This window comes from Podarcis bocagei, assembly GCF_964188305.1.
Source record: "Podarcis bocagei genome assembly, chromosome: 1".
Taxonomy (NCBI): domain Eukaryota; kingdom Metazoa; phylum Chordata; class Lepidosauria; order Squamata; family Lacertidae; genus Podarcis; species Podarcis bocagei.
In genome coordinates, this window is record NC_138125.1 from 6,018,386 (window position 1) to 6,044,643 (window position 26,258).

Consider the following 26,258-nt stretch of genomic DNA (forward strand, 5'->3'; position numbering starts at 1 on the left):
TTGATGACGTCCCTTAAATAAGCTACTGAAGGTAATGGGGCCCTTTCTATGTCCAGCTGTCCTTTGTCAACAACAAATTGTTGCTGTTTTTTTGTGTTGAATATATGCTATATCGTAATTTATGGACCTAATAGGTATCTAAAGCCATTTGCATGCAACAAAATACGTATTTTATCAAAGTAATTGTTGATCCCTTATTTTGGCTGCTGATCCCTTATTTTCGAGGCTGCTGGTCCCTTATTTTCAAATCTGTAAGTTGACAGCTATGAGGAGAAGCCAGTCACATGGGTGCCAACTAGAATAAAATAGGGGGGGGCGCGTATACATTCATACCTTGGGTTGAAGTAGCTTCGGGATGAATATTTTCAGGTTGCGCTCTGCGGCGACCCGGAAGTAACGGAGCGTGTTACTTCTGGGTTTTGCCACTCGCGCATGCGCAGACGCTTAAAATGATGTCATGTGCATGCGCGGAAGCGGCAAAACACGACCCGCACAGGCGCAGACGCATATTACGTTCGCTTCAGGATGCAAACAGGGCTCCGGAACGGATCCCGTTTGCATCCAGAGGTACCACTGTAATCAATTACATGGCTCGATGCACACCCACCATTTGAATGACAGCGTCCATCAACTTTGAGGAGCACCCTGCCCCTCAAATATTTTGGGGGGGGGGACTGAAGGGATGTCAGCCCCTAGGAGTTGACTCCTTTGAGTGGCTGTCCAGTACAGTGGTACCTTGGTTCTCAAACTTACTCCATTCCAGAAGTTCGTTCCAAAACCAAGGCGCGCTTTCCCATAGAAAGGAACGCAAAACGGATTCATCCGTTCCAGACTTTTAAAAACAACCCCCAAAACAGCAATCTAACACGAATTTTGCTATCTGAGACCAATGATCTGTAAAATGAAAGCGATAATCAATGTACTGTACTATAAAATAAATAAGACAGTATTGTAGATGATAAAAATGAAAATCAAACCATTTTCTTACCTGTACTGATGATAGTCATTGTTTGGATGGGGGGGGGGGCTTTATCCATTTCTGCAGTCGTACAATCAATCAGTCAGTAGCTGAACTGGGTTCCACACAGTCACAAAAACAAATTAACCGAAAAAGCCTCAAAAACAAAACCACAAAATACAGTGGTACCTCGGGTTACAGACGCTTCAGGTTACAGACTCCGCTAACCCAGAAATAGTGCTTCAGGTTAAGAACTTTGCTTCAGGATGAGAACAGAAATTGTGTTCTGGCAGTGCGGCGGCAGCAGGAGGCCCCATTAGCTAAAGTGGTGCTTCAGATTAAGAACAGTTTCAGGTTAAGAATGGACCTCCGGAACGAATTAAGGACTTAACCCGAGGTACCACTGTAAATAGCAAAAACCAAAGCGCCAAATTTAGTCTGTTCCGGAAGTCCGTTTGACTTCCGAAATGTTCGAAAACCAAGGCGCAGCTTCTGATTGGTGCAGGTGCTCCGGAAACAATAGCCGACAGCCACATCGGACGTCCGGCTTCCGAAAAACGTTCGAAAACCAGAACACTCCTGGGTTTTCAGTGTTTGAGAGCCAAGGCGTTTGAGAACCAAAGCACCACTGTATAGGAATCAGGACCTAGAAATTGGTGTCTGTGTTTTATTTATCTCTTCTGTCCTTGGCCCTTAGTGTTGTATTTTTATTCATTTGTTCGTTCCTTCATTAGAATGTAAGCCCGTGTGTAGGGAATGCCTTCTTTTTTGATTTCATGTAAGCCTTTCCGACCGAAGGGGGGCGGGTACAAATACTCTAAATAAACAAATACAGATTTCACACGGTTCCTGATTGTGAAGATTATTCTCCCCACGTTCAAATGGAAGTGGCTGGAGCCCCTCGTCAGACTTCCCCACTGAACCGGGCACCGTCCTCCGATGTGAATCCCACACATGTTCATTGGAAGACCATTAGATGTTGACGAGTTTTACTGCTTACACCCAATATCCCCAAGAGAGTGTAATCAGGGCCACAATATCCAAATAATAATAATAATAAGAAGAAGAAGAAGAATTCATTATTTATACCCAGCCCGTCTGGCTGGGTTTCCCCAGCCACTCTGGGCGGCTTCCAACAGAATATTAACATACAATAGTCTATTAAACATTAAGGGACACAGGTGGCGCTGTGGTCTAAACCACTGAGCCTTGGGCTTGCCAATCGGAAGGTTGGTGGTTCGAATCCCCATGATGGGGTGAGCTCCCGTTGCTCGGTCCCTGCTCCTGCCAACCTAGCAGTTCAAAAGCATGTCAAAGTGCAAGTAGATAAATAGGTACCCCTCTGGTGGGAAGGTAAACGTTGTTTCTGTGCGCTGCTCTGGTTCGCCAGAAGCGGCTTAGTCATAACCCGGAAGCTGTACACCTGCTCCCTCAGCCAATAAAGTGAGATGAGCGCCGCAACCCCAGAGTCGGTCACGACTGGACCTAATGGTCAGGGGTCCCTTTACCTTTACCTTTTATTAAACATTAAAAGCTTCCCTAAACAGGAGATATCTTCTAAAAGTCTGGTAGTTGTTGTTCTCTTTGACATCTGATGGGAGGGCGTTCTATGGGGCGGGCGCCACTACCAAGAAGGCCCTCTACCTGGTTCCCTGTAACTTGGCTTCTCACAGCAAGGGAACCACCAGACAACTCGCATGCAGCAAACCGCCCAGGGCTCAAACCCTCTTTCTCCAAAGGTTGCCTCAAGCCTATTAGGCATTAAAATCGTAAAGATCCCCCATCATTACTATATATTTTTATTACCGGCCCTTCCCCAACAGGTCCCAGGGAAAGGTCTTCCCATTTTAGAATTCCGTATTTGCGAAGCCGTTTTTTTATTCACAACTTGGGTGCCTCCTATTATTATTATTATTATTATTATTATTATTATTATTATTATTATTATTATTATTATTATTTCTGATGTTGCCTCCTCTCCTCTCCCCCCCCCCTTTCTTTTGGGCAGGCGTTCACAGAGACGCAGAAGAAAAGGTTGTTGTCATGGAAACAGCAGGTGCAAAAACTCTTCAGGGCTTTCCCTCGGAAATCCATCCTCGATCTCTCGGGGTACCGGCAGCAGAGAACGTAGGTTTGAGGCCTTTTCTCTTCTGAATTCGGGGCCTGGGAGAGTGGCTGGGGCGCGTGGCAGTGTCCCTTCTGTGGCGCAGGGAGCCATGCTGATGTTTCGATCCCGCTGCGTGTGGGTGGGAGGCCGGAGGTCAAGGCTTGAGTGTCGCCCTGCAAAAAGTCCAGGCCAGCCTGACCCAGAAGTCTTAGGGGGGCACTAGGGTTGAGGGGGAGGGAGCCAATGAGCGGAGTCACCTTGGAGGAAGCAGGGAGTACAGCAGTAATTAAAAATATCAGGGAAACTGTGGGTAAATGAAGGCAACTATGGACGACCCTCACCCAGAGCAGGTTAAGCAGTCGAGACCAAAACCCTTGGAATGCCCATGCAAACGAATAAGTTCGACTTCCAAAACGTTCCGAAACCAAGCCGCAGAAGCCGCGATGGACGGTCGGGTTCCAAAGAACGTTCACAAACTGGAACACTACTCACTTCCGGGTTTGCGGCATTCAGGAGCCAAAACGTTCGACATTCCCAGCCCCCTAGGGATTGTTTTTTGTTTTTGTTTTTGTTTTTTTAATAACTTTTTATTCAAAATTAAAACAAAACATATTATCCAGAAACATATCATCCTTATTCCCCCCCATTTTTCCTCCCTCCCCCCGCCCTCCCACACAAAACCCACCCACCCCCCAACTTCCCTCAGTTCCAGTCTTTGATTTCTCTAAAAATGCTGTTTTCTGCATGTTACAAAGTTGTATAGATCCTCAAACTGTTTAGCTGATTATTATCAGTAAAAAGTTTGTGAATGTTTATTCAAAACCAGCCCAGGAGTCCAGTTCGCTTTGTTGCGTCTTCAAATACTTTGTAACGGGTTCCCATTCATCTTTAAAGTCACAGTTATCCTTGTCCCGTAGCTTGTATGTCAGTTTTGCCAGTTCTGCATAGTCCATCAATTTTCCTTGCCATGATTCTTTAGTTGGGATTTCTTCAGTCTTCCATCCTTGTGCTATTAAAACTCTCGCGGCCGTTGTCGCATACATGATGTTTTTCAGCTTTCTTGGCAGATCTTTCCCTACAATCCCTAATAAAAATGCTTCAGGTTTTTAAACAAATGTTAAATGGAACATTTTCTTCAATTCGTTGTATATCATTTCCCAATTTTTTTTAATTACCTTACAATCCCACCACATATGATAAAATGTCCCCTCCTTTTCCTTACACTTCCAACATATATTTGAACTAGTTTTGTACATTTTACCTAACTGCACTGGTGTTGTGTACCATCTGTACATCATCAAAATAAAAAAAATCCTTCCAGTAGCACCTTAAAGACCAACTAAGTTAGTTCTTGGTATGAGCTTTCGTGTGCATGCACACTTCTTCAGATACCTCTTGGTGAGGTTGATGGACTTCCATTTCATGCGGCTCAATGTGGTGCCTTCCATGGTTCTTCAGAGATATCTGAAGAAGTGTGCATGCACACGAAAGCTCATACCAAGAACTAACTTAGTTGGTCTTTAAGGTGCTACTGGAAGGAATTTTTTTATTTTGACTATGGCAGACCAACACGGCTACCTATCTGCATCTGTACATCATCTTCATGTAATACCCCCCTGGGGATTGAACCTGTTAAAACCGTGTTTATGGGAGACAATCTTACTCGGCTACGAGTGATCACCAAAGAAGAAGAAGAAGACCCTGGGACATTCTGCAAGCCAAGCAGATGCCTTGCCTCTGAGCTGCGCCCCTTCCCCATAGTTCAGTGATGGCCAAGCTTGGCCCTACAGCTGGTTTGGGACTACAACTCCCATCATCCCTAGCTAACAGGACCAGTGGTCAGGGATGGTGGGAATTGTAGTCCCAAAACTGCTGGAGGGCGGAGTTTGGCCATCACTGCCATAGTTGGTATCGATGCAAACGCTTGCCAATGCGTAAATGGATTATTAATTCACAATGATTTAATCGCTCATTAATAATAATAATAATAATGATTCATTTATACCCCGCCCAGCTAGCTGGGTTGTCCAAGCCACTCTGGGTGGTTGCCAAGACATAAAAACATAATAAAAAATCAAACATTAATAGTAACAATCTGATCCAATATAGAAGTCACAATAACTTTAAAATGCGCAACTTATATCAAACAAAGCAACATTCAACAATTCATCAGAAACTAATAGTAAACAGTAAAATTAAACATCAGCAAAGAATAAAACAGATCAACCACAATCAGGGGCGTATGAAAGGGGGGTGCGGGGGTGCCACCCGGGTGCCATCCTGACAGGGCGTGACAAAATGGCGGGCGGCACTCGCCACGGGGCCTGCAGCGCACACGAACCATGCATCTCGGCGCCTGCAGGCTCCTTGCTGTCCTCCCACTGCCTCCCCCCCCCCCAGCTGCAGGGTGGCTGAGGTTCCATGGTGCGCCCTAACCCTATGGGCGCCGTGCTCCCCGTGTGGCATGGGGCGCTGTGCACCCATAGGGACTGGGGGCGCAGCACTAATAGGGACAGGCCATGCCCTGTGCCATGGGCGAATCGCCCTGCCCCTGAGCACGCCGTCCCAGGTGCCTGAGAGGCTTCCTCCATCACTGACCACAATAAAGAATTACCAACCTATAATCAATAAAAGTAACAGCAAATCACAATGCCTTGTTGTTGTTTAGTCGTTTAGTCGTGTCCGACTCTTCGTGACCCCCTGGACCAGAGCACTCCAGGCATTTCTGTCTTCCACTGCCTCCCGCAGTTTGGTCAAGCTCATTCTGGTAGCTTCGAGAACACTGTCCAACCATCTCGTCCTCTGCCGTCCCCTTCTCCTTGTGCCCTCCATCTTTCCCAACATCAGGGTCTTTTCCAGGGAGTCTTCTCTTCTCATGAGGTGGCCAAAGTATTGGAGTCTCAGCATCAGGATCTGTCCTTCCAGTGAGCACTCAGGGCTGATTTCCTTCAGAATGGAGAGGTTGGATCTTCTTGCAGTCCATGTGACTCTCCAGAGTCTCCTCCAGCACCAGAATTCAAAAGCATCAATTCTTCGGCCATCAGCCTTCTTTACGGTCCAGCTCTCACTTCCATACATCACTACTGGGAAAACCATAAATACCACAAAACATACAAATCATAGTCTGGGAAAGGCAAGGTGAGGCAAGGCAGGTGGAAACACCACTGTCTGATGAAGAGCAGAAAGTGCAAACATAAAGCCGTTAAACCAAAAAGCACTGCGATTTATATTTGGAATTAAGCGGCGCCTGCATGATCCTTTGTTTTAAGCAGTTAAGCAGCGGCACCGGGCGGCTGAATGTTTGGTTCCAAATAATGCCCCTGGGGTGGCAGAGGTAAGCTGGTGTGTTTGTTCTTTTCCAGCCGAGGTTTTGGCCAGTCGAACTCCCTGCCAACAGCTGGATCTGTAGGTGCAGGAATGGGCCGCCGGAACCCGCGCCAGTTCCAGATCCCCTCCCGGAACCTGCCTACCACACGGCTGGGCCTCCTGGGCTCCAGCGGCCTTCTGGGAGCCAGCCAGCGCAGCACGGCCGCCAACCCCACCATCCTGAAGCAAGGGAGACAGGTGGGTACCTGCCCCATGGCAGCCAGCTCCTTCAGAACGTAAGGGGACCCCTGTTGGATCAGGTGAAGGTCCCATCTAGATAACTAACGGCATTACCCTGATGCCAAGGACAGCCACCAGTTTCGATGTCTTCGGAAGAGAAAGGTGCAAACAGAACAAGGACCAGAAACCTGTCCGTGGCTTCTTAGCTCGGTGGAGCCTCCACGCCCAAGGGCAGTCTATCTCGTGACCTCCACAAGCAAACAGCAGGGAATAACCCTCAATTTCTGCTATTGTGGTTATGATTGAGGTCCCAGGATGGGTTGTTGGCGTCAAGAGTGATCCATTGGTAAGCAGAATGATGCATTTGGCAGTAGCATGGTAGCCTTTCTTAGACTTTACCCGTCTAAATTGGTGGGGTCTGCGTTGCTCCCGGACAGGAGGAAGGAAGTCAAATGACACCGAGGTTGATTCAAAGAAAGAGAAGTCAAATGACACCGAGGTTGATTCAAAGAAAGAGTTTATTCTGCTCTCCGGATAGCAGAAGGAACTTGCGTGGTCAGTCCACAGCAAGTCCAAAGAAATGACAGGTTTCATGCAGTATATATTGTTGGAATTCTGCTTGGGTCAGAGGAATGTGCCACAGCGTAGGCACCGGCAGATATTCCTGTCGACCTCCCCGCGTCTCCACTCTGCTGATAAGCAGGCGAGGTCCCGGCGATTCATCTCAGATGTGTGAGAGGAACACACCGTTCTCCCTCTCTCCCCTTTGGTGTCCCCCAGGAGGGGAAAGAAGCAGACAGAAAACTATTTACATCTTTTATTTCTGTCTCTCATATCAGTACAGAGAAACATGTCTGCACTCGACAACAGCAAGAAGAAACTCCACCCATGTACTTCCAGTACAGGTCATATGACACACACACTGAGCTAACATCCGGTGCTCAGTTCAGATTGGACTGCCCCTTTATTTCCATGGCAACAGTCACAAACATCCTGTCTGGCTTTCCAGCCACAAGCAGCTGACTGAGCTGCTGGAGCCTTTGCTTGCTGCAGCATTGGTGCTTTATGGTAACATACTCCCCCTAAAGTATCAATGCGTGCTGCGAGCAAATCGTCATCCAGAGAAGAAAACAAACAGTTGTTATACTTATAACATTCCCCTGTTGTTTCAGTTCCACCCTTGGAACTACCCGCCACTGGTTTTACCAATGTACCTCTCTGGTTGTGTGACTTCGCATTTCCTTGGTTAACAACTCTCTGTTGTACCTTTGTCTCTGACTCAGACACAGCTTCAATCTTTCCTTGATCGTTTACAACAGCAACATATGCAAGGTTAGCAAACTCTTCTGAATACCTCTTGGGTGGTACACCCTTCGTTGCTCTCTCAGACCTACGTAAGAGCTGCTGCTCTTCTCTGCTTTCTGGTTCAGCCTCTGAACTCTCTGGAGAACCAGTACTAAGCTTAATCAGTGGTTTATCCTCCTCTTCTGAGGGTCTAGTCATTATTTGAGATTTCCTCTCAATAACTGTGACAACTGAGCTGTCTGAGCTATCAGTGTCATCATCATCAGTACCACTGTAACCTGTGACATCAGAAAAATCATCATCATCATCATCAGAATCATCTGTGGAAAATGTGTGAACTATCACTCTTTCCTGTTCAGGAGCACTCTCTAGAAACTTTGTGAGAATCACCTGACCAGATTCAGACAAAATTACTCTGTAGAGACCTTTTTCATAACCCACAAAGATGCCTCTGGCATTCTTTACCCCACTTGGAGCTTCTGTTCTCACATGAGACCCGAAAACCTTGAAATAGGCAACAGAAGGTTTTCTATTGAACAGCTTCTCAAAAGGAGAACATCCCAACTCTGTTGAGACTTTTCTCAACCACACATGGAGATAGGACGCTAAAGATTCGGCCCAATATTCATGTGGCAAATGTGAACTCAGCAATTGCGCATGCATCCCCTTTTGCAATTCTTTGTTCACCCTAACACAGACACATTTCTTCCATGCTTCTTCGGAAGTAGCAAGTTTGTGTCTTATCCCTTTTCCATCCAGGAACCTCTGGAAATCCTGTAAAAGAAAAACTGGCTTGTCATCTGTGAAAAGACAATCAATGTTAGCATCATGCATACTTTTAACCTTGTCACAAAACTCCTGAAACTTTTCTAAAGTTTCCTGCGGTTTCTTCATCATATAAACCCAAGAATAATTAGTGTAACAATCAACACACACAAGGTAATATTTTGCACCGCCCCTAGATGGTTCTAGAGGACCAATCACATCAGCATACACCCGCTGAAAAGCTCTGTGGACCTTCGTAGACACTTTCCTGGTGCTCATACTGGTCACACCTGTAAGAGAAAATTCGTTAGAATCAGAAGTATTACATTTCATGTAATCACTTTGATCAAAAGTCAACAAATACAGTCCATCTTTCTCTTTGGCAGTTAGAAACAGTTCTCCATCTTTGTAGATTTTGCATCTTTTAGCATCATAGTACAGTTTTAGTCCCTTCTTTGCAATCTGCGAAGCACTCAGCAGACTAAATTTCAGTTCTGGAACCAGATAAACATCGCTTATAGTCAAGTTCAGACTCTCAAGATACACAGTCCCAATTCCGGTCGCTTCCAGTTCTTGACCGTTGGCTTGTTTCACAGTGAAGCTTTGCTTCTTCAACGTCGAAAACAGTCCTCTGTGTGGGCAGAGATGCTTCGTGGCGCCCGTGTCGATTATGAATGCGTTCCCAACATCTGGCGTGGTTCCTTTCGCCATCATCGCCTTTGCAGGTTTCATCTGGCACATGGTACGGCTTTTGCTTGACGCCTCAGGCTTCGTAGAGCTGTTCTTGGCTCCTTTTGACTGTCGCGGCTTCTTACAGTTTCGCTGTAGATGCCCAGTCTGTCCACAATTGTGGCATCGGACGGCACTCAATGCTATGGCATGCTCTCCAGTAGATTCAGCAGTGGGAAGATTTGAACTCTGTTCTTGCCTCCCTCTGTCTTTCACTTCCAGTGCAGCAAGTCTGTCGTGTTCGTTCAGGACCACAGCACACACTCTTTCCGCGGTTAGCTGAGCCGCCGGTAGGGAACCAAGCTGACTGGCAACAACCTTGTAGGTCCGGTTCAGGCTGTTTATCATCATGAAGCAAAACACTTCCTCCTGTAGACGGAAATTGCGTTCCACCATCTGTTGACGCAGGAACTTCATCTCTGTCAGGTGCGCTTGAACATCTCCATCAGGCGCTAATCTCAGATTGGTCAACTTCTCAAAATACAGCAACGCTGAAGAACCAGCATCTCTCTGATGCGTTGTACGCAGCGCGTTCCAAACCTCTTGCGCAAATTCCAAATGCTGTATATGCACAAGCTGCGCATCTGAGACACACAGAATTATAGCAGTCCTAGCCTTCACATTCTGTGACTCCCAAGCACGCGTTGGTGCTGCTGGGATGGGATTCTCAATCACCCCAAACAGTCTCTGATTCTGCAGCAGGGCCTTCATCTTTACAGACCAAGATGAATAATTGTCATTGGTCAGGAGGGGTGGAGAAGGCAAGCCTCCCCCCTTCTTGGCATCCATTTTGAGTCCTTGCATTGACTCTAAAAGACAAGCCTCTAAAATCCAATAGCTGGCTTGTTTACTCTCTTGACACCTGGCAACTCTGACACTGGCTGCGTTGGAAAGTCCCTTCCACCAGTTCGTGAGGACCTAGTCATAACAAAACTTTGTTTACGCCTCTCTGAGGCATAGTCTGACTGTCCAGCCCTCTCGAGTAGCTTTCCATTTCTCCTCTCTGAGGCACAGCCTTCTGAAGGACGTTGCTTAGCAACAGCGCATTCCTTTCCTCGGACAGGAAACCACAAAAATGCCTGGTATGCAGGCCTCTTCTAAGTTGGAGCTGCTTTCCCACACTCGCTGTCCGTGAAGCAGTGAATGAATCAATCTGCATTCACACTTCTAAGCCCTTAAAAGTCTCATACCTTGAGCATCGGCTTGGCTGTCAGCTTTCTTCTGGTCAGCTTCTGGCTGCAGAGAATCAGCCTCTCAAATCAGGCTTCCATGGAGCAGAGGAGGACAAGTCACCAGCCTCTCATACAGATGTCCGATGGATCGAAGAAAACAGCAACCATCCGAAGGCTGCCACTGTTGGAATTCTGCTTGGGTCAGAGGAATGTGCCACAGCGTAGGCACCGGCAGATATTCCTGTCGACCTCCCCGCGTCTCCACTCTGCTGATAAGCAGGCGAGGTCCCGGCGATTCATCTCAGATGTGTGAGAGGAACACACCGTTCTCCCTCTCTCCCCTTTGGTGTCCCCCAGGAGGGGAAAGAAGCAGACAGAAAACTATTTACATCTTTTATTTCTGTCTCTCATATCAGTACAGAGAAACATGTCTGCACTCGACAACAGCAAGAAGAAACTCCACCCATGTACTTCCAGTACAGGTCATATGACACACACACTGAGCTAACATCCGGTGCTCAGTTCAGATTGGACTGCCCCTTTATTTCCATGGCAACAGTCACAAACATCCTGTCTGGCTTTCCAGCCACAAGCAGCTGACTGAGCTGCTGGAGCCTTTGCTTGCTGCAGCATTGGTGCTTTATGGTAACATATATATCCTCCAGGCATCCTCTCCCCCCTTCCCCAGGAATCCAGCCACGTCAGCTTATACACGCAGGTTGACATCACAGATGTTCCTGCTCCGGTACTCTTAACCATAAAAGGGTGTTCCTCTTCCTGTACTCTTGACCATATAAGGGTATTCCTGTTCCGGCACTCTTATCTTGGGGTAAGAAGGTCACCAACTCTCCTGGTGCTGTTCCTGGACTAGGTCTGTGTGTCAGAGTGTGGTCAGGATGTAAGATAAGACCCAGACGTGCCATCCCTGCTCTACTGGAACACCCAAGGCCATCCATTGCCGTCACGGACTGATAAAGGAGAGCGCTTTGAGCACTTGTTTATATAGCTGGGTTTTGGCTCAAGAGCTCAAGTTAAAGCATTTTAGAAATGCTCCCTTGGAGAAGGAAAAATGCGGATTTTGGGGCCCGTTCCAGACTGACTACACAGTTAGGTTTTCAGATTTGGGAAACGCATTCCTTCAGCATGGCTACAGGAGTTGTTGGAAGGAGGCGTACAATTATTATTATTATTGTTGTTGTTGTTGTTGTTGTTGTTATTTATTTATTTATACCTACCCCGCCCATCTGGCGTCATCCAACCACCCCAGAGACCCCACTCCAGAACTAGGTTTACTCCTCAGTCCTTTCTTCTCTCGAAGATCTCCTGCAAGGCAGCGAAGATTTAGGATCAGAGTTTTCCTTCTCCCGGGTGGACAAGCCCAAGATACAATACTGAAACACTATCTGAGATAGCTGTTATAAATAAATAAGGAAGGAACCATTTAAATTGTTTATTATTATTATTATCATGATCGTCTTTGACGGAGGAGTTGCCTCCTAAACCAACGTCGCAAGGCGATTTATACCAAAGATAATTAAAAGCAGTTAAGAACCCGGAAACGACAAATGCATTTAAAGAAGACCGATACCCTAACGAGTGGACGCTCTTTTGGTAAAGACACCCTTTTGCCAGCTGAGAGAAACCTCTAGGAATGAAACCGTCTTCAGCTGTTTCTGGAAAGTGCAGGTAGCAGGCACCTGTCGCATCTCGACAGGGATGCTATTCCACAGGGCAGAAGCTGCCACACTAAAAGCCCTGGTCTGAGTTACTGCAGAGTAGGAGAAATTGGATATTTGCAGGAGAAGCTCCCCCGCAGACAGCAGAAATGGCCTCCCAGGAGCATCTTGCTGGCTGTTGCCGAAAAACCAGATGGGTCTTGATCTGAACCAGGTCAACAAACTTTTTCAACAGGGGGCCGGTCCACTGTCCCTCAGACCTTGTGGGGGCTGGACTATATTTGGGGTGGGGGGAAAATGAACGAATTCCTGTGCCCCACAAATAACCCAGAGATGCATTGTAAATAAAAGCATACATTCTGCTCATGTGAAAACACCAGGCAGCCCCACAAATAACCCAGAGATGCATTTTAAATAAAAGGACACATTCTACTCATGTAAAAACATGCTGATTCCCGGACCGTCTGCGGGCCGGATTTAAAAGGCGATTGGGCCAGATCCGGCCCCCGGGCCTTAGTTTGCCTACCCATGAACTGAACCAACAAGGCAATCCGTACAAACAATTTTTTTAAAAGCCCATGGGGAGAAAGGGGGCTATTGCGAACAAGTATTTAAACTGGAATTGGAGGGGTGGGGTGAGGTGAGGTGAGGTGAGGTGGGGAAGGTGTCTCCTCTTCCCCATAAACACACAAAAAGCCAGTTGTGGCATTCCTATCCCGGAAAGATATCTTCTCCGAGCCCAATAGCCCACTCCCCAAACCAGGAGAAGAAGTCAAGTTGTTCAGTTGCCAAAGGTTGCTTTCTCACTAGTTTCCTTCGTTGGACTGAAACCAGGTCTTTGATTTAAAAGAAAGGGAGCCACAATGAACTGTAGGCATTTCCTGTTTTCACTCTCTTCCTTGCTGCAAAAAGAGGTCCTGTAAGGGGGAGGAAGAGGAGATCAGGCGGGGGGGGGAGGGAGGGAATGCTTTGAGGAAAGGACTGGGGGGGTGGAGTTGCATATTCAGGCGCATGTATACGCCTTCTTCTTAAAATAAAAACAAGTGCGGCATTTAGAGAGTCAAAATAAAACCTTGCACAAGATGTAAGCAGCGATGTGAGGGGGAATTGTGAGCAGGGTCTGGAGCCGTTTAGGTTAGAGAAGAGGAGAGAGAGACAGAGGGCAACATGATAGAAATTTATGATATTGAGCATGGCGAGAGAAAAGTTGTTCTCCCACTCTTGTAACCCCAGAACTCCTGCAGGTCCAGTGACGCTGAATGCTGGGGGAGTCAGGATAGAGGGGAGGGGAAAGGTACCGTATTTTTCGTCCCATAGGACGCACCTAGTTTTTTTGGGGGGGGAAATAAAGGGGGAAAAGTTTTCCTTTATTTCCCCCCCAAAACCAGGTCGGGGAAACCGAAACAGGTTGAGGAACAGCGGGATGGCGGCGCTGCGCCTCCCTGCTGTCCCCCAAGCTTGTGGGGCTGGCCGATGTCTGCCCGGCGCGTGGGGCGCTCTGCGCCTCGCGCACCGGGTGGCAGGCTGCTATCCGCACCATGGGGAGCCCTGCGGGGAACTCTTGCAGGGCTTCCCACACTGCAGATGTCTGCCTGGCGAGGGGGGCGCTCTGCTTCAGGGCGCCTCTCGCGCCGGGCGGCAGGCTGCTATCCGCATCCTAGACATCCCTGCGGGACCTCCCACAGGGCTGCCTAGGCTGCGGATGTCTTCCTGAAGCCTGGAGAGCGAGAGGGGTCAGTGCGCACAGACCCCTCTCGCTCTCCAAGCTTCAGCAAAAGCCTGCATTCGCCCCATAGGACGCACCCAGATTTCCCCTTCATTTTTGGAGGGGGAAAAGTGCGTCCTATAGGGCGAAAAATACGGTATGGTGCTTAGTTAAACTGCGGAACTCATTGCCACATGAGGCAGGGATGGGTGGCTTTGAAGGAGAATTGGACAAATGTTTCTGGAATACCAGTTGCTGGAAACTGCAGGACCGGGGAGAGGGCTCTTGTTCTCGGATCCTGCGTGCTGGTTTCCCATATGGCTGGCCTCTGTGAGAACAGAGTGTTGGACTGGATGTGCCATGGGCCTGATCCAGCCGGCAAGTCTTACGTCCTTAATCTGCTCCTACACCAGTTGATCAAGACCATGTGAGTCAGATACAAAAAGAATCTGACGGGAATTTCTGCACGATGAGGCCAGCTTTGGAGGGAGACTGGCCATTTAACAAAACTCGAGGGCTCGGGAGTTGGATTTGCTGCTTGGGTTAAACCACAGAGCCTAGGACTTGCCGATCAGAAGGACGGCGGTTCGAATCCCCACGATGGGGTGAGCTCCCGTTGCTCAGTCCCTGCTCCTGCCCACCTAGCAGTTCAAAGTGCAAGTAGATAAATAGGTACCACTCCGGCGGGAAGGTAAACGGCGTTTCCATGCGCTGCTCTGGTTCGCCAGAAGCGGCTTAGTCATGCTGGCCACACGACCCGGAAGCTGTACGCCGGCTCCCTCGGCCAATAAAGCGAGATGAGCGCCGCAACCCCAGAGTCGTCCACGACTGGACCTAATGGCCAGGGGTCCCTTTACCTTTACCTAATGTATGCAACACATTCACAATCTTCCCAGCGTTGCCCAGTGTGCCGGGCCATGGCGATCATTTCCCTTGTGCCTTCCTGCTTCTGCAGCACGATAGGTCCTAGAGTGGAAAGCAGGGGTCAGCAAACTTTTTCAGCAGGGGGCCGGTCCACTGTCCTTCAGACCTTGTGGGGGGCCGGACTATATTTTTTGGGGGGGTGGGGTGGGAAATGAACGAATTCCTGTGCCCCACAAATAACTCAGAGATGCATTTTAAATAAAAGCACACATTCTACTCATGTAAAAAGACACTGATTCCCGGACCATCCGTAGGCCGGATTTAGAAGGCGATTGGGCCAGATCCAGCCCCCGGGCCTTAGTTTGCCTACACATGGTGTAAGGTAAACGGTAAAGGACCCCTGGATGGTTACGTCCAGTCAAAGGCGACTATGGGGTTGCGGCGCTCATCTCGCTTTCAGGCCAAGGGAGCAGGCGATTGTCCACAGACAGTTTTCCGGGTCATGTGGCCAGCAGGACTAAACCGCTTCTGGCGCAACGGGACACTGTGACAGAAGCCATAGCGCATGGAAACGCCTTTTACCTTCCCGCCAGAGCAGTACCTATTTATCTACTTGCAGTGGCATGCTTTCGAACTGCTAGGTTGGTAGGAGTTGGGACAGAGCAACGGGAGATTACTCCATTGCGGAGATTCGAACTGCCAGCCTTCTGATCGGCAAGCTCAAGAGGCTCAGTGATTTAGACCACAGCGCCACCTGCATCCCTGTAGGTCCTAGAGTGTAGACAGCCAACGTGGGTAGGGCATCTTGCAGCTGCGTCTCCCATTGGCCTCTCCATTTGCAGCTTGACGGTGCATGTTCTTCTCCCTTACAGAACCTTTGGTTTGCAAACCCTGGAGGGAGCAACAGCATGCCCAGCCGGACTCACAGCTCTGTGCAGAGGACGCGCTCGCTGCCAGTGCACACCTCTCCGCAAACCATGCTTATGTTTCAGCAGCCAGGTAGGCCAAAGACGTCTTGCTCCTTTGCCAGTCCTCACCCTCTTCTTATCTCTGTTAGAATATTCCGTTCCACCTTAAAAGAGATTGTGGATAGTTGTATGTCACATGTCTGTTTACACTCCAGCACAGCTTGCTGGGAACTTCCGTTTGTGTGTATAGCTTTTGCTTTTGCTTCTTGCTCTTGGACATGAAAAGGAGAAGACATGTTTTTCCTTTGTCCTGATGTATGCCGAATAAACTGCCTGTAAATATGCTCTCACAGCCGTCTCCTGCCACTTCTGTTGCGTGTTATTAACTCTGCTGATTAGAGCGTGCTCCAGCTTCTGAAGACTTCTGAAGCTGCGGCTTGCTGTTTCATGCTGAGCCAAGGCCCGGAGATTGCTCGGCTGCCAGCCGGTGGGCTGGAGCTAGCTGGGGCCTGCCAAATTGCCCCCGTTTCCTTGGAAGCATCCCCACAGCCCGCCTAAGCGATACAGTGGACATTTGGCAAGTTTGCAATCTCCCTTCACCAGTGCCACCACACTCCAAAGTCTTTTAAGACTATTTTTAGGTGGTGCTTTTAAACCGTCAGGTTAGGAGGGGGATTAAATATATGGATCCCTGTGGACCCAGGTGTGTGGGTGAGCAGTGCCTGGATTCAAAACGTCATGCTCCTGTATGGAGAGAGCCCCAGTAGCAGAGATTAAACTCGCAAAAGTTAAGCAACAGTAAAGCGTTAGGAATATAGGTTCTTAAACCTTTACATCCCATTCAGCTGCACACAGCAGGTGACCTCTTTCTACCGCTCTTGAAATGAGCAGACCACACACTGTTAAGTAAGTTTAAAATGCTTTACTTACAGATTCAAGGTCTGAGTCATGCATTGCTGCGTGCAGCAGCAAGGATAATACAGGCACAATACTATTGGGTAGAGAATACAGAATGTAGTTCCAAATAGGTGCTGTAAGCTCGGGAGCTCAGGAGCAAACTTACACACGTCCTCCTTGGTTGCAGAGAGAGAGAAAGGAAGTAGAAAGGCTTGACTTCCTTTGCAGAGTAGACTATGGCGTAGCCTGGCTGAGACTATCTAGCAATACAGCTCTGTGGTCCTTTACCCCTTCATGCACTAACTAGTTGTATTTGACTGCAATCTCCCAGACGAAAAGAGGTGGGCAAGTTCCCCACTCGGCCCAGAATGGAGAATAATAATAATAATAATAATTCTCCAGAAGGAAAAACTTTTGTCTTAACCAGATTTGCAGCCTGGATTTCCTTCCACATGCAGGAATTGCCTCCAGCTACGCTGCAGATATTTCCTATTCTCATGGAAACACACTTTCTGTTTTTTCTGCAGAGTTCCAGGTACCAGTGACAGAACCTGACATCAATAATAGGCTGGAGTCGTTGTGCCTCAGTATGACAGAACATGCACTTGGAGGTAAGCGCTTCTCTTGTTTCCAACCCCTTATCTGTGTCAGAAATGTCCTGAGATCCCATCCACACATGACACACAGGAAGACGGTAGAATTCCGGACTGAGCCATTTCAAGCTGCAGTTTAAGGGATTGAGATGTTTTTTGGGGGGAGAAAGGCACACAGAGAGAGACAGAAGCCCTTTGGGGAAGGGCCAGAGCTTGGGATACAAGGAGACAGCAATTTCTGCCCTGTCCTGCTTTCGTTGCAATGCACACTGTTTCCATTCAGCTACAGTTCGGTTTCTGCTAAAACCATTTTGCTACCTACTGAAGTTACAATAATGAATTGTGTAGGGAAAGTCAACCAAGCCTTATGAGGAACGGTTGAAGGAGTGGGGTACGCTTAGCCTGGACAAGAGAAGACTGGGGAGCGATAGAATAGCCATCTTCAAATATCTGAAGTTTGTATGATTCTAGGAACTCTTGTAAGATAAATGTGTTGTCTTGCTAAATTTCATCTCTGTTGTCTCCCTCTTGGCCGTTCCTACGTCTTGGTTCAGGGGGAATTATTACGAGTCAGTTTGGTTTGTCAGGATGGACCAAGAATAGCCAGCCAAGGTGGGACTCTCTAGATGCTCTTAGACTACATCTCCCATCACTCCCTGACCTTTGACCCCACTGGAGTTGTGCACCAAGAACACCTGGGACCCACCATGCCGGCTACCCCTGCTATGAGCTGTAGATAAAGTAAAGGGTAAAGGGACCCCTGACCATTAGGTCCAGTCGTGACCGACTCTAGGGTTGCGGCGCTCATCTCGCTTTATTGGCCGAGGGAGCCAGCGTACAGCTTCCGGGTCATGTGGCCAGCAGGACTAAGCCGCTTCTGGCGAACCAGAGCAGCGCACGGAAACGCTGTTTACCTTCCCACCGGAGCGGTACCTATTTATCTACCTATTTGACGTGCTTTCGAACTGCTAGGATGGCAGGAGCAGGGACCGAGCAACGGGAGCTCACCCCGTCGCGGGGATTCGAACTGCCGACCTTCTGATCGGCAAGTCCTAGGCTCTGTGGTTTAACCCACAGTGCCACCAGCGTCCCATGAGCTGTAGATGCTCAGCTGCAAAATCAGAATAACACAATTCTAGTGTTAATTAACAGCTCTGGAGTTCCCAAGCTGTAGCCCGTGGACCACCGCCGATTCACAAACTTCATCCACATGGTCTGTAGTGTATCTGTGGGTTTGTGGCTGAAGATGAGAGACGTCACAAGTATTCTCATTATTATTATTATTATTTATTTGTACCCCTCCCACCTGGCTGGGTTTCGGCCCCTGAAGTTCCCAACCCCTGCTACAAACCAATTGCACTGTTAGTCGTCAAATGCAGCGGCCGCTAAATTCATTAAAAACTGGCTTGCTTGTCTACAGTCCTATACCCACAGGTCTCGGGATAAAATAAAAATTCTGGCTGAGAGGGCAAAGAGGAAGGGGAAAGGCCATGTTTTCCACTTCCATTACTCACCAACGTAAGCCTGAGATCTTCCTGGCTACTGAAAGTGGATCAGCTACGTTAGTAAGGGACTGAGGCAGGCGGCGGGGGTAGGGGGGGAGGAATTCCTATTTTTTTCCTGCAGCTGCTTTGAAAGGAATCTTGCCGAGACATTCCAAGGATCTTGTTCCTCGCTGGTTGTTTTCATTCAGCAATGCTAGACCAAGGATGGCTCGCCGAGCAGCGCTATAAATAACATTTTAAAGAAAGGGGTCGTTGAGTTTTGAGCTTAGGTGGTTTTGCTGTTTGTTTGCTTTTCTGAAAGGAGACCTGAGCAAGCTCCTTTCTTTCATCTTTTCCCTTTCTCTCCCCCCCCCCCCATAAGTCTGAAAAGCCCCCAGGGAGATGAATCTGAGCAGTGGGGCAGTTTCCACAATTATTTAGCGGGGAGAGCTGCAATAGTTGGCTGTATTCCGTAGGCTGAGTTGCCGGTGGACAAAACATGGCTGTGTGTGTATGTGTCTCCCTCCTTACCCCTATCTGTGCCCGCGTGTAACTTTGAAGCCGCAGCCCCCGCCCCCAGAAGCATTTCCTCCGTCTCGCTCATGTGCTAAATGGAGAGCATCTTTGGGGGCTGAAGTTTGAAAGGGCAGACTCTTCACCCTTCTTCCCACCCCATCTCCCTCTGCTCTCCTCCTGGTTTGCCTCCTTCGTAGAGGGAGACTGCAGAGAAAGGTTCACAAAAGGGCAACCCAAGCAGCCGAAGGGATGGGGCAACTCCTGTGCGAGACGTCTTAGCTTAGAAAACGTCAAGTAAGAGGAGATGTGGCAGAACTGTATAACCAGGCAGAGGGCCTTCTCGGTGGTGGCAGCCGCCCTGTGGCAGGCCCTCCCATCAGATGCCAAGGAAATAAGTAACTCTGCAACCTTTAGAAGACACCCGAAGGCAGCCCTGCATATTATTATTAATTATTAATTACTGATTACTGATTATTGATTATTGATTATTAATTATTAATTATTAATTATTAATTATTAATTATTAATTATTAATTATTAATTATTAATTATTAATTATTAATTATTAATTATTAATTATTAATTATTAATTATTAATTATTATTATTATTTCCCCAGCCACTCTGGGTGGCTCCCAGGAGAAATTTAATAATAACGAAAAAGCGATAAAACATCAAACATTAAAAACTGATCATGTCGTGTAAGTAATAATGATAATAATTATTTATTTTGAGCCACTCTGCGTAGCTCCCAATAGAATAGTAAAAGCACGATAAAACATCAAACATTAAAAACTTCCCTAAACGGCTGCCTTCAGATGTCTTCTAAAAGTCAGATAGTTGCTTATTTCCTTGACATCTGGTGGGAGGGTGTTCCACAGGGTGGGTGCCACCACCAAGAAGGCCCTCTACCTGGTTCCCTGTAACCTCACTTCTTGCAGGGAGGGAACTGCCAGAAAGCCCTCGGAGCTGGACCTTAATGTCCAGGCTGAACAATGGGGGTGGAGGCACTCCTTTAGGTATACTGGACCGAGGCCGCTTAGGGCTTTAAAGGTCACGCCAACACTTTGAATTGTGCTCTTAACGGTGAACCTCACCCTTTCAGATGGTGTCGACAGAACCTCGACGATCTAGAAGACGGAGGTGTCTGCAGTGAGAACGCTGGCCGTCGGCAAATTGGGCTGCTGGACCAGCGGCAAAGTTGGCAGCGAGTCCCCGGACGTGTCAAGGATCCCTGGAGATAATTTGCAACCTTTCCGTTGCCGTTTCCTTCTCTCTCTGTCTCTCTGTCTGTCTGTCTCTTGTCTCCTCCTCTCTCCATCTCTGTTTACATTTTGTAAAAGGGTCACACTTCTATTGCTGTTACGCATTGTCAAGCAACAGGACTGGGATCCGCCAGGTTTATGATTATGCACAAAACAGAGAAACGACATTGGGTGGGGAGCGAAAGATGTCGGAGGGCTTCCTCAGAGGAGCAGGCCTCCCCAACCGTGGCTAAGGGCAAGCCTCTTAGCAGCCAAATAATAACACACGGAGCATCCGTTGGGAACGGGCAGCGGGGGTGGCAGCCGGAACCGCTCCTCGCAAAGAAAGAGACTTTCTGAAAAAACGTCACCGAAGCATGAAGACGACGATGCATAGAGCAACGCGTCGGCCATCTGTAAATAGGAGCTGTGTTTCACTGACATTCACCGTTTCGAGCTGCAGTTGTTGTGGGGGGCGGCAGCAGCGGCGGAAAGGAAATTAAAAAGGCCAAATTAATTTCCCTCCATTGCCGTCCAAAAGAGCGGCTTTGGGTTCTGCGCATTGTTTACACAAAGGCGGGTGGAAAAGAGCGCGGCAGGTGTGCAGAGCACGCGCCCCCACAAACGCCTCTTCCTCCTCCTCTCGCAGTGTTAAGTTGATGAGCCAACGGGGTGGGCCAGTCCCAGCCCCCTGGCCTGCCACTTGGGGGGGGGGCGTCTAGCGTGGCCCAGACTCCCTTGCCAGCACCCCAATCTCGCCTGCCACGTTCTCTCCAGGATCAAGGGTGCTAGTGCCAGGCAGAACAGGGAAACCGCAGGCACAGCGAGAGAGGGGAGCGGAACAAGGCCCTTCGGTCTTTCCAGAATAATTTTGCCGCCGCCTGCAAGGACTCGTCTCGCTGACGTAAAGGATCTTTTGCATGGCATTTTTGTGTGTGCGCGTGTGTGTTTGTGTGTGTGTGTCTTATAGCAGCAGGTTTGCCTTTGAAAATAACTGCCAAGCTATTGCTTCTCTAGAGGGGGCCGCGGGAGGCACTTGCGTGACTTTTTTCTTGACTTTCCGAGCCGGGGGCGGAGCAGGGCGCCGAAGGAAGGAATGAGATTTGTGGCAGGGCAGGCAGGAGGAGCTGTGTCTGGAGGTGCCGCAGAGAAGCCTCCGCTCCTTAGATTGCGTCTGTGTGCATATATTTGTATGTATGTGTGAGAGAGAGAAAACAGAAAAGATGTTGCATATGGACTCGTGAGCCCGTGTCCTAGGAGGAAGAGAACATCTCAGAGATGCTTCTCTGGGAGAACGAGAGAACCACGTCCACTCAGAGACTCATCTTGCTTTTGGCTTGGTACCTGAAGTGTAGGGTGGCAATGGGACTTGGCTCATTGAGCAACACAGGCATGGCCATCTTGTGTCAGACTGAAAGCTGCCGATTGGGTGGCAGCACCCATGAAGGCGGGGAGTCCATTTGGACCACTCAGTTCTAGGGCCCAAGCCCTGTCTGCTTGGCGTTGCTTGCCACTCAAGTGGACGGGTCCAGTTGGGAACCAGAAGTGTTGGTGTGGGAAAGGGTCAGGTCGCCTAAACCAGGCATCCCCAACCTGCGGCTCTGCAGATGTTTTTGGCCTACAACTCCCACAATCCCTAGCTAACAGGACCAGTGGTCAGGGATGATGGGAATTGTAGTCCAAAACATCTGGAGGGCCGAAGGTTGGGGATACCATGCATGAGATCAGTAGTACATCAGATTTCTCCCCAAGGAAGCCATATAACAAGCTGCGAGACCTAACGAGACCTGGGTCAAATCCTGCATTGTAGCGTTAGCGACCGGTGCCCGTTGGGAATGACAGGGCGGGCATCATGGAGCCCAACAGCAGGTGGCGCCAGAGCCAGTGAGAGATTGAGATGTCCCCATCTACTCCCTGCAGAGTTCTCCACTAAGGGGGTGAGTTGGCAGCCAATGCCACCCCCCCCCCTGGATAGGTTGTACGCAAGAAGGCAGGCAGGGAGCAGTTGGTGTAGCCCTTTGCCAACCCAGATGTTTTGGCTGGCAGTTCCTGTCAGCCCCAGCCAGCACTGCCCTGCTGGCAGGAGTTGGGGCCCCCAGAACATCTGGGGAACCCCAGATTGTCAAAGGATGGCATAGGCATCCTCCCACGTGGCATCTGAGTTCCTACCTGCCCCTGACATAACTTTAGAAGGTAGCCCTGACTTCCAAGTAAGCCTACTTCCAATCTGGGTACCCTTGGAAGACCCTTGGAAATACCAGCAGGGCCTGACGTCCACACCGACGTGTCTGGGGGGCCGGAGTGCTGCTCATTCAATCCCACTTTCTTTTCCCGGCCTGTGAGGTAATCGGAGGAGAGGGTGCCGAGGCGTCTTCTCAGGAGAGTAAGAACGTGCCTTTCCTGTGCCGAAGATCTGCGCAGGAGGGAAGGGTAAACAGAGCAGCTGGAGGCAGCAGTCTCCCCGTCTAAATGGGGCGTGTGTTCCCCGGTGTGTTTGTGCTGGAAGGCAGACACTGATGCCTTTCTCCGAGCCTGGCGAACGGGGATCCGTGCGCCAGGCCAGGAGGGGAAGGAAGCAGGGCAAGGCCTGTCTCCTGCACAGGCAGGCGAGGTCAGTGCATGGATGGGTCGAGGGGGAAACAAGGCTTCAAAAGAAAACAGCTCTGGCCGAGCACGGCTTCCCAAACAAGTAGGCTCATGCGCCTACTTTTTCCACTGACGCTCCCATCGCAGACCTGGCCAGATTTCATCCAAGCAGGTCTGCGAAGCCTTTGAAGGCAGCCTCTGTGCAAACCTACGAGAGATGTGAGGTCACCTCGGAAACTTGGTTTGCGTGGCATCGGTACGGTTTGCTCTGTCTAAACAAGAGCCGCACCGTCCGCAAGTGTGATTTGCCCGTTTCTTGTGGCCCAGAAAAAGGGCAGCGCAGAGTTCCTCCTGATGCCACCCTCCTCCGCCACCTCCCCAGAAAACTTGGCTGCTGGAGAAGGAGTGTGACTTGCAGACTCCCAAACGCCCAATCCTTGCTCCCTTGTCTTTGCAATGGCGTGCTGTTGCCACCTGCAGGAAGATATAGCTTTAAAAATAAAAAAATAAGTGTGCACAGCTGAAATATACGTCACGTTTTGGTGCATCACATCATACCAGCATATTGCGTAATACCTGATTCTAAGGGCTCACCAAGTCAGCACTTGCTTTGGGGGGGTCTGTGCACCGTGCAGATTGGTGCATCATTTCAGCATTTCTTGACGCAGCAGGGCAGGAGCGCAGCCCGTTCAGCCACACTGGCACTAGCCGACCCCTCAGGGCTGGCAGCAGCGGAGACAGGAGTGCCGTTTCTGCACCTCCTCGTTCCTGTTCCTGCCACGCTGGCTTCAGTAGGAGGGGGGGAGGAAACACCTCTGCCTCTCCCCCCCCCCCCCGACGCTTCCTTCATTCTCAGAAATGTGCCACAGTGCCAAGGAATGGGCATCTCCACGCTGTGAATCATAAATTGATTTGAAACCAGTTTCATCGTCATGGCTCCCCTTGGAAGAACCTCCGTAGAATCCTAGAACTGCAGAGTGGAAAGGGAACCCTGGTGGTCATCCATTCCAACCCCCTGCAATGGAGGGAATGCCCTACCAGCTCACCTTGGGAAATGTGGTTTTGAGAGGGTGCTCTCAGGAATATTGCGATGGAGTAGATCCTGCAGATTTATATGGGCTTGAGACCAGTTTCAAGTGGATGTGGCCCCCTTGAACCCCCTTACTGGACTTGTGGGGAGATCCTAGGCATCCTCAGCTCCATCACTGAACTGCAGCTGGCAGGGCCCCTAGGTGGAAGCCATCCTCATTTAAGCCAGGTGTGCACTACCTTTGGCCCTCCAGATGTTGCTGAACTTAAAACTCTCATTATCCCTGGCCCCTGGCGTTGCTTTCTGCAGCTGATGGAGGTGGAAGTTCAGCAACATCTGGTGGGCCAGAGTTTCCCCACTCCTTGTTTACACCAAAATGAAACAGGTTGGCATGTTACAGGTGTGTTGGTCTGCCGTAGTCGAAACAAAATAAAAAAATTCCTTCCAGTGGCACCTTAGAGACCAACTAAGTTCTTGGTATGATCTTTCGTGTGCATGCACACTTCTTCAGATACCTTGCACATGAAAGCTCATACCAATAACAAACTTAGTTGGTCTCTAAGGTGCTACTGGAAGGGAATTTTTTTTAATTTTGTTTCAGGGTTGGCATGTGGTTGAGCCCAAGAAGTGCTACAGGAAGCCCCTGTCCCGACACATCTATCCCGTGTGAGTCAATTGCCTTTCCCCCAGAGAGTCTCTCATGGCCCAGTTCTATTCGGGAAGAATAGTTTTCTTTCTCCACCTGATCGAGGTTTAACTTAGTGCCAAACACTTGCTGCGACTTTCTTTTCCAGTCAGCGGAGGGGAGAGGAAGGGGCAGAGCTGTGCCTCAGCCTTCGGGCAGAGAGATCTATGTAAATGCATTCGATATGCCATATTTTGAAGGCGTGTGTTGTTGTTTTTCGTTTTCCTCCTCCTTAAAACAAAAGGTGCCAAAATACAGGTTTTGTTTCTGTGTTTCTAGCGGGAACGCGTGATGCTAAAGGGCGGTGTGGGTGTGTTTTGTGTTTTGATCGTAGCAAAGAAGGAACACAGTCCTGGAGGCGAAGGTTTCAGAAAGTGGTTTGTTTCAAGGAACCCAGGAAGAGGGGGCACAACCTGCCCTGGGTCCACTCCCTCGCGGGGGGCGAGTTTCTCTGGAGGGCGGCCTGACCAGTTTTGCTCAGGTTATCTAATTGCGAGGGGCGAGGGAAAAGAAGGGGGCGCAGAAGAGAGTGGGGGAAGCAGATTGGACACTGAAGGGGGACAGAATGACTGTCCTGAGTGTGGAGAGAGGGGTTTTTTTGGGGGGTATCCTACAAAACTTGAGTGGCGTTGCTTGTGCAGGGAAACGGGGGTTTGGGTAGAAAAGGAAGTAGTTCCTGAAAAGTATTTAGAAATCTGGGGGGGGGGCCCTTTTATTTATTCATTTGCTGAATATAGGAAAACAGAGGTTATCTGATTATTAAGAGATATTATTTTGGATAAATATATGAATTATAACTCGCTATGGCTGGTAACCATGATAGAAATTCTGAGAATAACCATATGCTTGCTCTTTCTTTCTTTCTTTCTTTCTTTCTTTCTTTCTTTCTTTCTTTCTTTCTTTCTTTCTTTCGCTTGGAATAAGAGAGCTTCTTTTCCATTCGCAGTGTGTTGAGACATTGTCTTAGGTTTTGTGTGTGTGTGTGTGTTTGTGTGTTTCTTGTTTAATCAAAAGAGGCTTTAGATACATTTCAGAAAGCCCCCCCCCCCAGGTTCCCTCTTAGTTCCTGTATTGACTGCAGGAAAAAGGGGGTCGGGTGGTGGGACACCCCATAAGTATCTAAACTAAAAATTAAATCTATTTATAAAAAAGTGGAGAAGTTGCATGCAAAAGGCCATGGAAGTCAGATGTTTAGTATTTTAAAACAAAACAAAAAAAAGTGGCAGTGCCTTTCATTTTTCTATTTACTCATTTATCACCAAATGCAACCGTTTTATAATAAGCAATTATAGGATAGCGTCAGAAATTGCGAAATATTTCACTATGTAGAAATGTGTGGAGTTCTGTTATTGTTATTATTATTATTATTTTGTCCTCCCCCTTCTCCTTGCTCTCATTACAAGAGTGTATTAAGCTGGTTATGTCGGCTGCCAGAGACAACTTGTTACTATGCGATTTTATCACCTATGAAATTTATATTGCTGCTTTT

The 26,258-nt window shown here is 48.7% G+C and overlaps 1 protein-coding gene across 2 annotated transcripts in view; it reads left to right on the forward strand.

The window, feature by feature from the left end:
• Nucleotides 1–22,564, forward strand: part of SAMD4A (sterile alpha motif domain containing 4A) — a 134,432-nt gene extending 111,868 nt beyond the window's left edge. For both annotated transcript variants that reach the window (XM_081192392.1, XM_081192391.1), the window contains 5 exons: nt 2,967–3,085; nt 6,428–6,629; nt 15,700–15,826; nt 17,160–17,243; nt 20,330–22,564. In XM_081192392.1, coding sequence (XP_081048518.1) covers nt 2,967–3,085; nt 6,428–6,629; nt 15,700–15,826; nt 17,160–17,243; nt 20,330–20,358 — 561 coding nt within the window. In that variant the 3' untranslated portion in view covers nt 20,359–22,564. The remainder of the gene's footprint in view (nt 1–2,966; nt 3,086–6,427; nt 6,630–15,699; nt 15,827–17,159; nt 17,244–20,329) is intronic.
• The last annotated feature ends 3,694 nt before the right edge of the window (nt 22,565–26,258 follow it).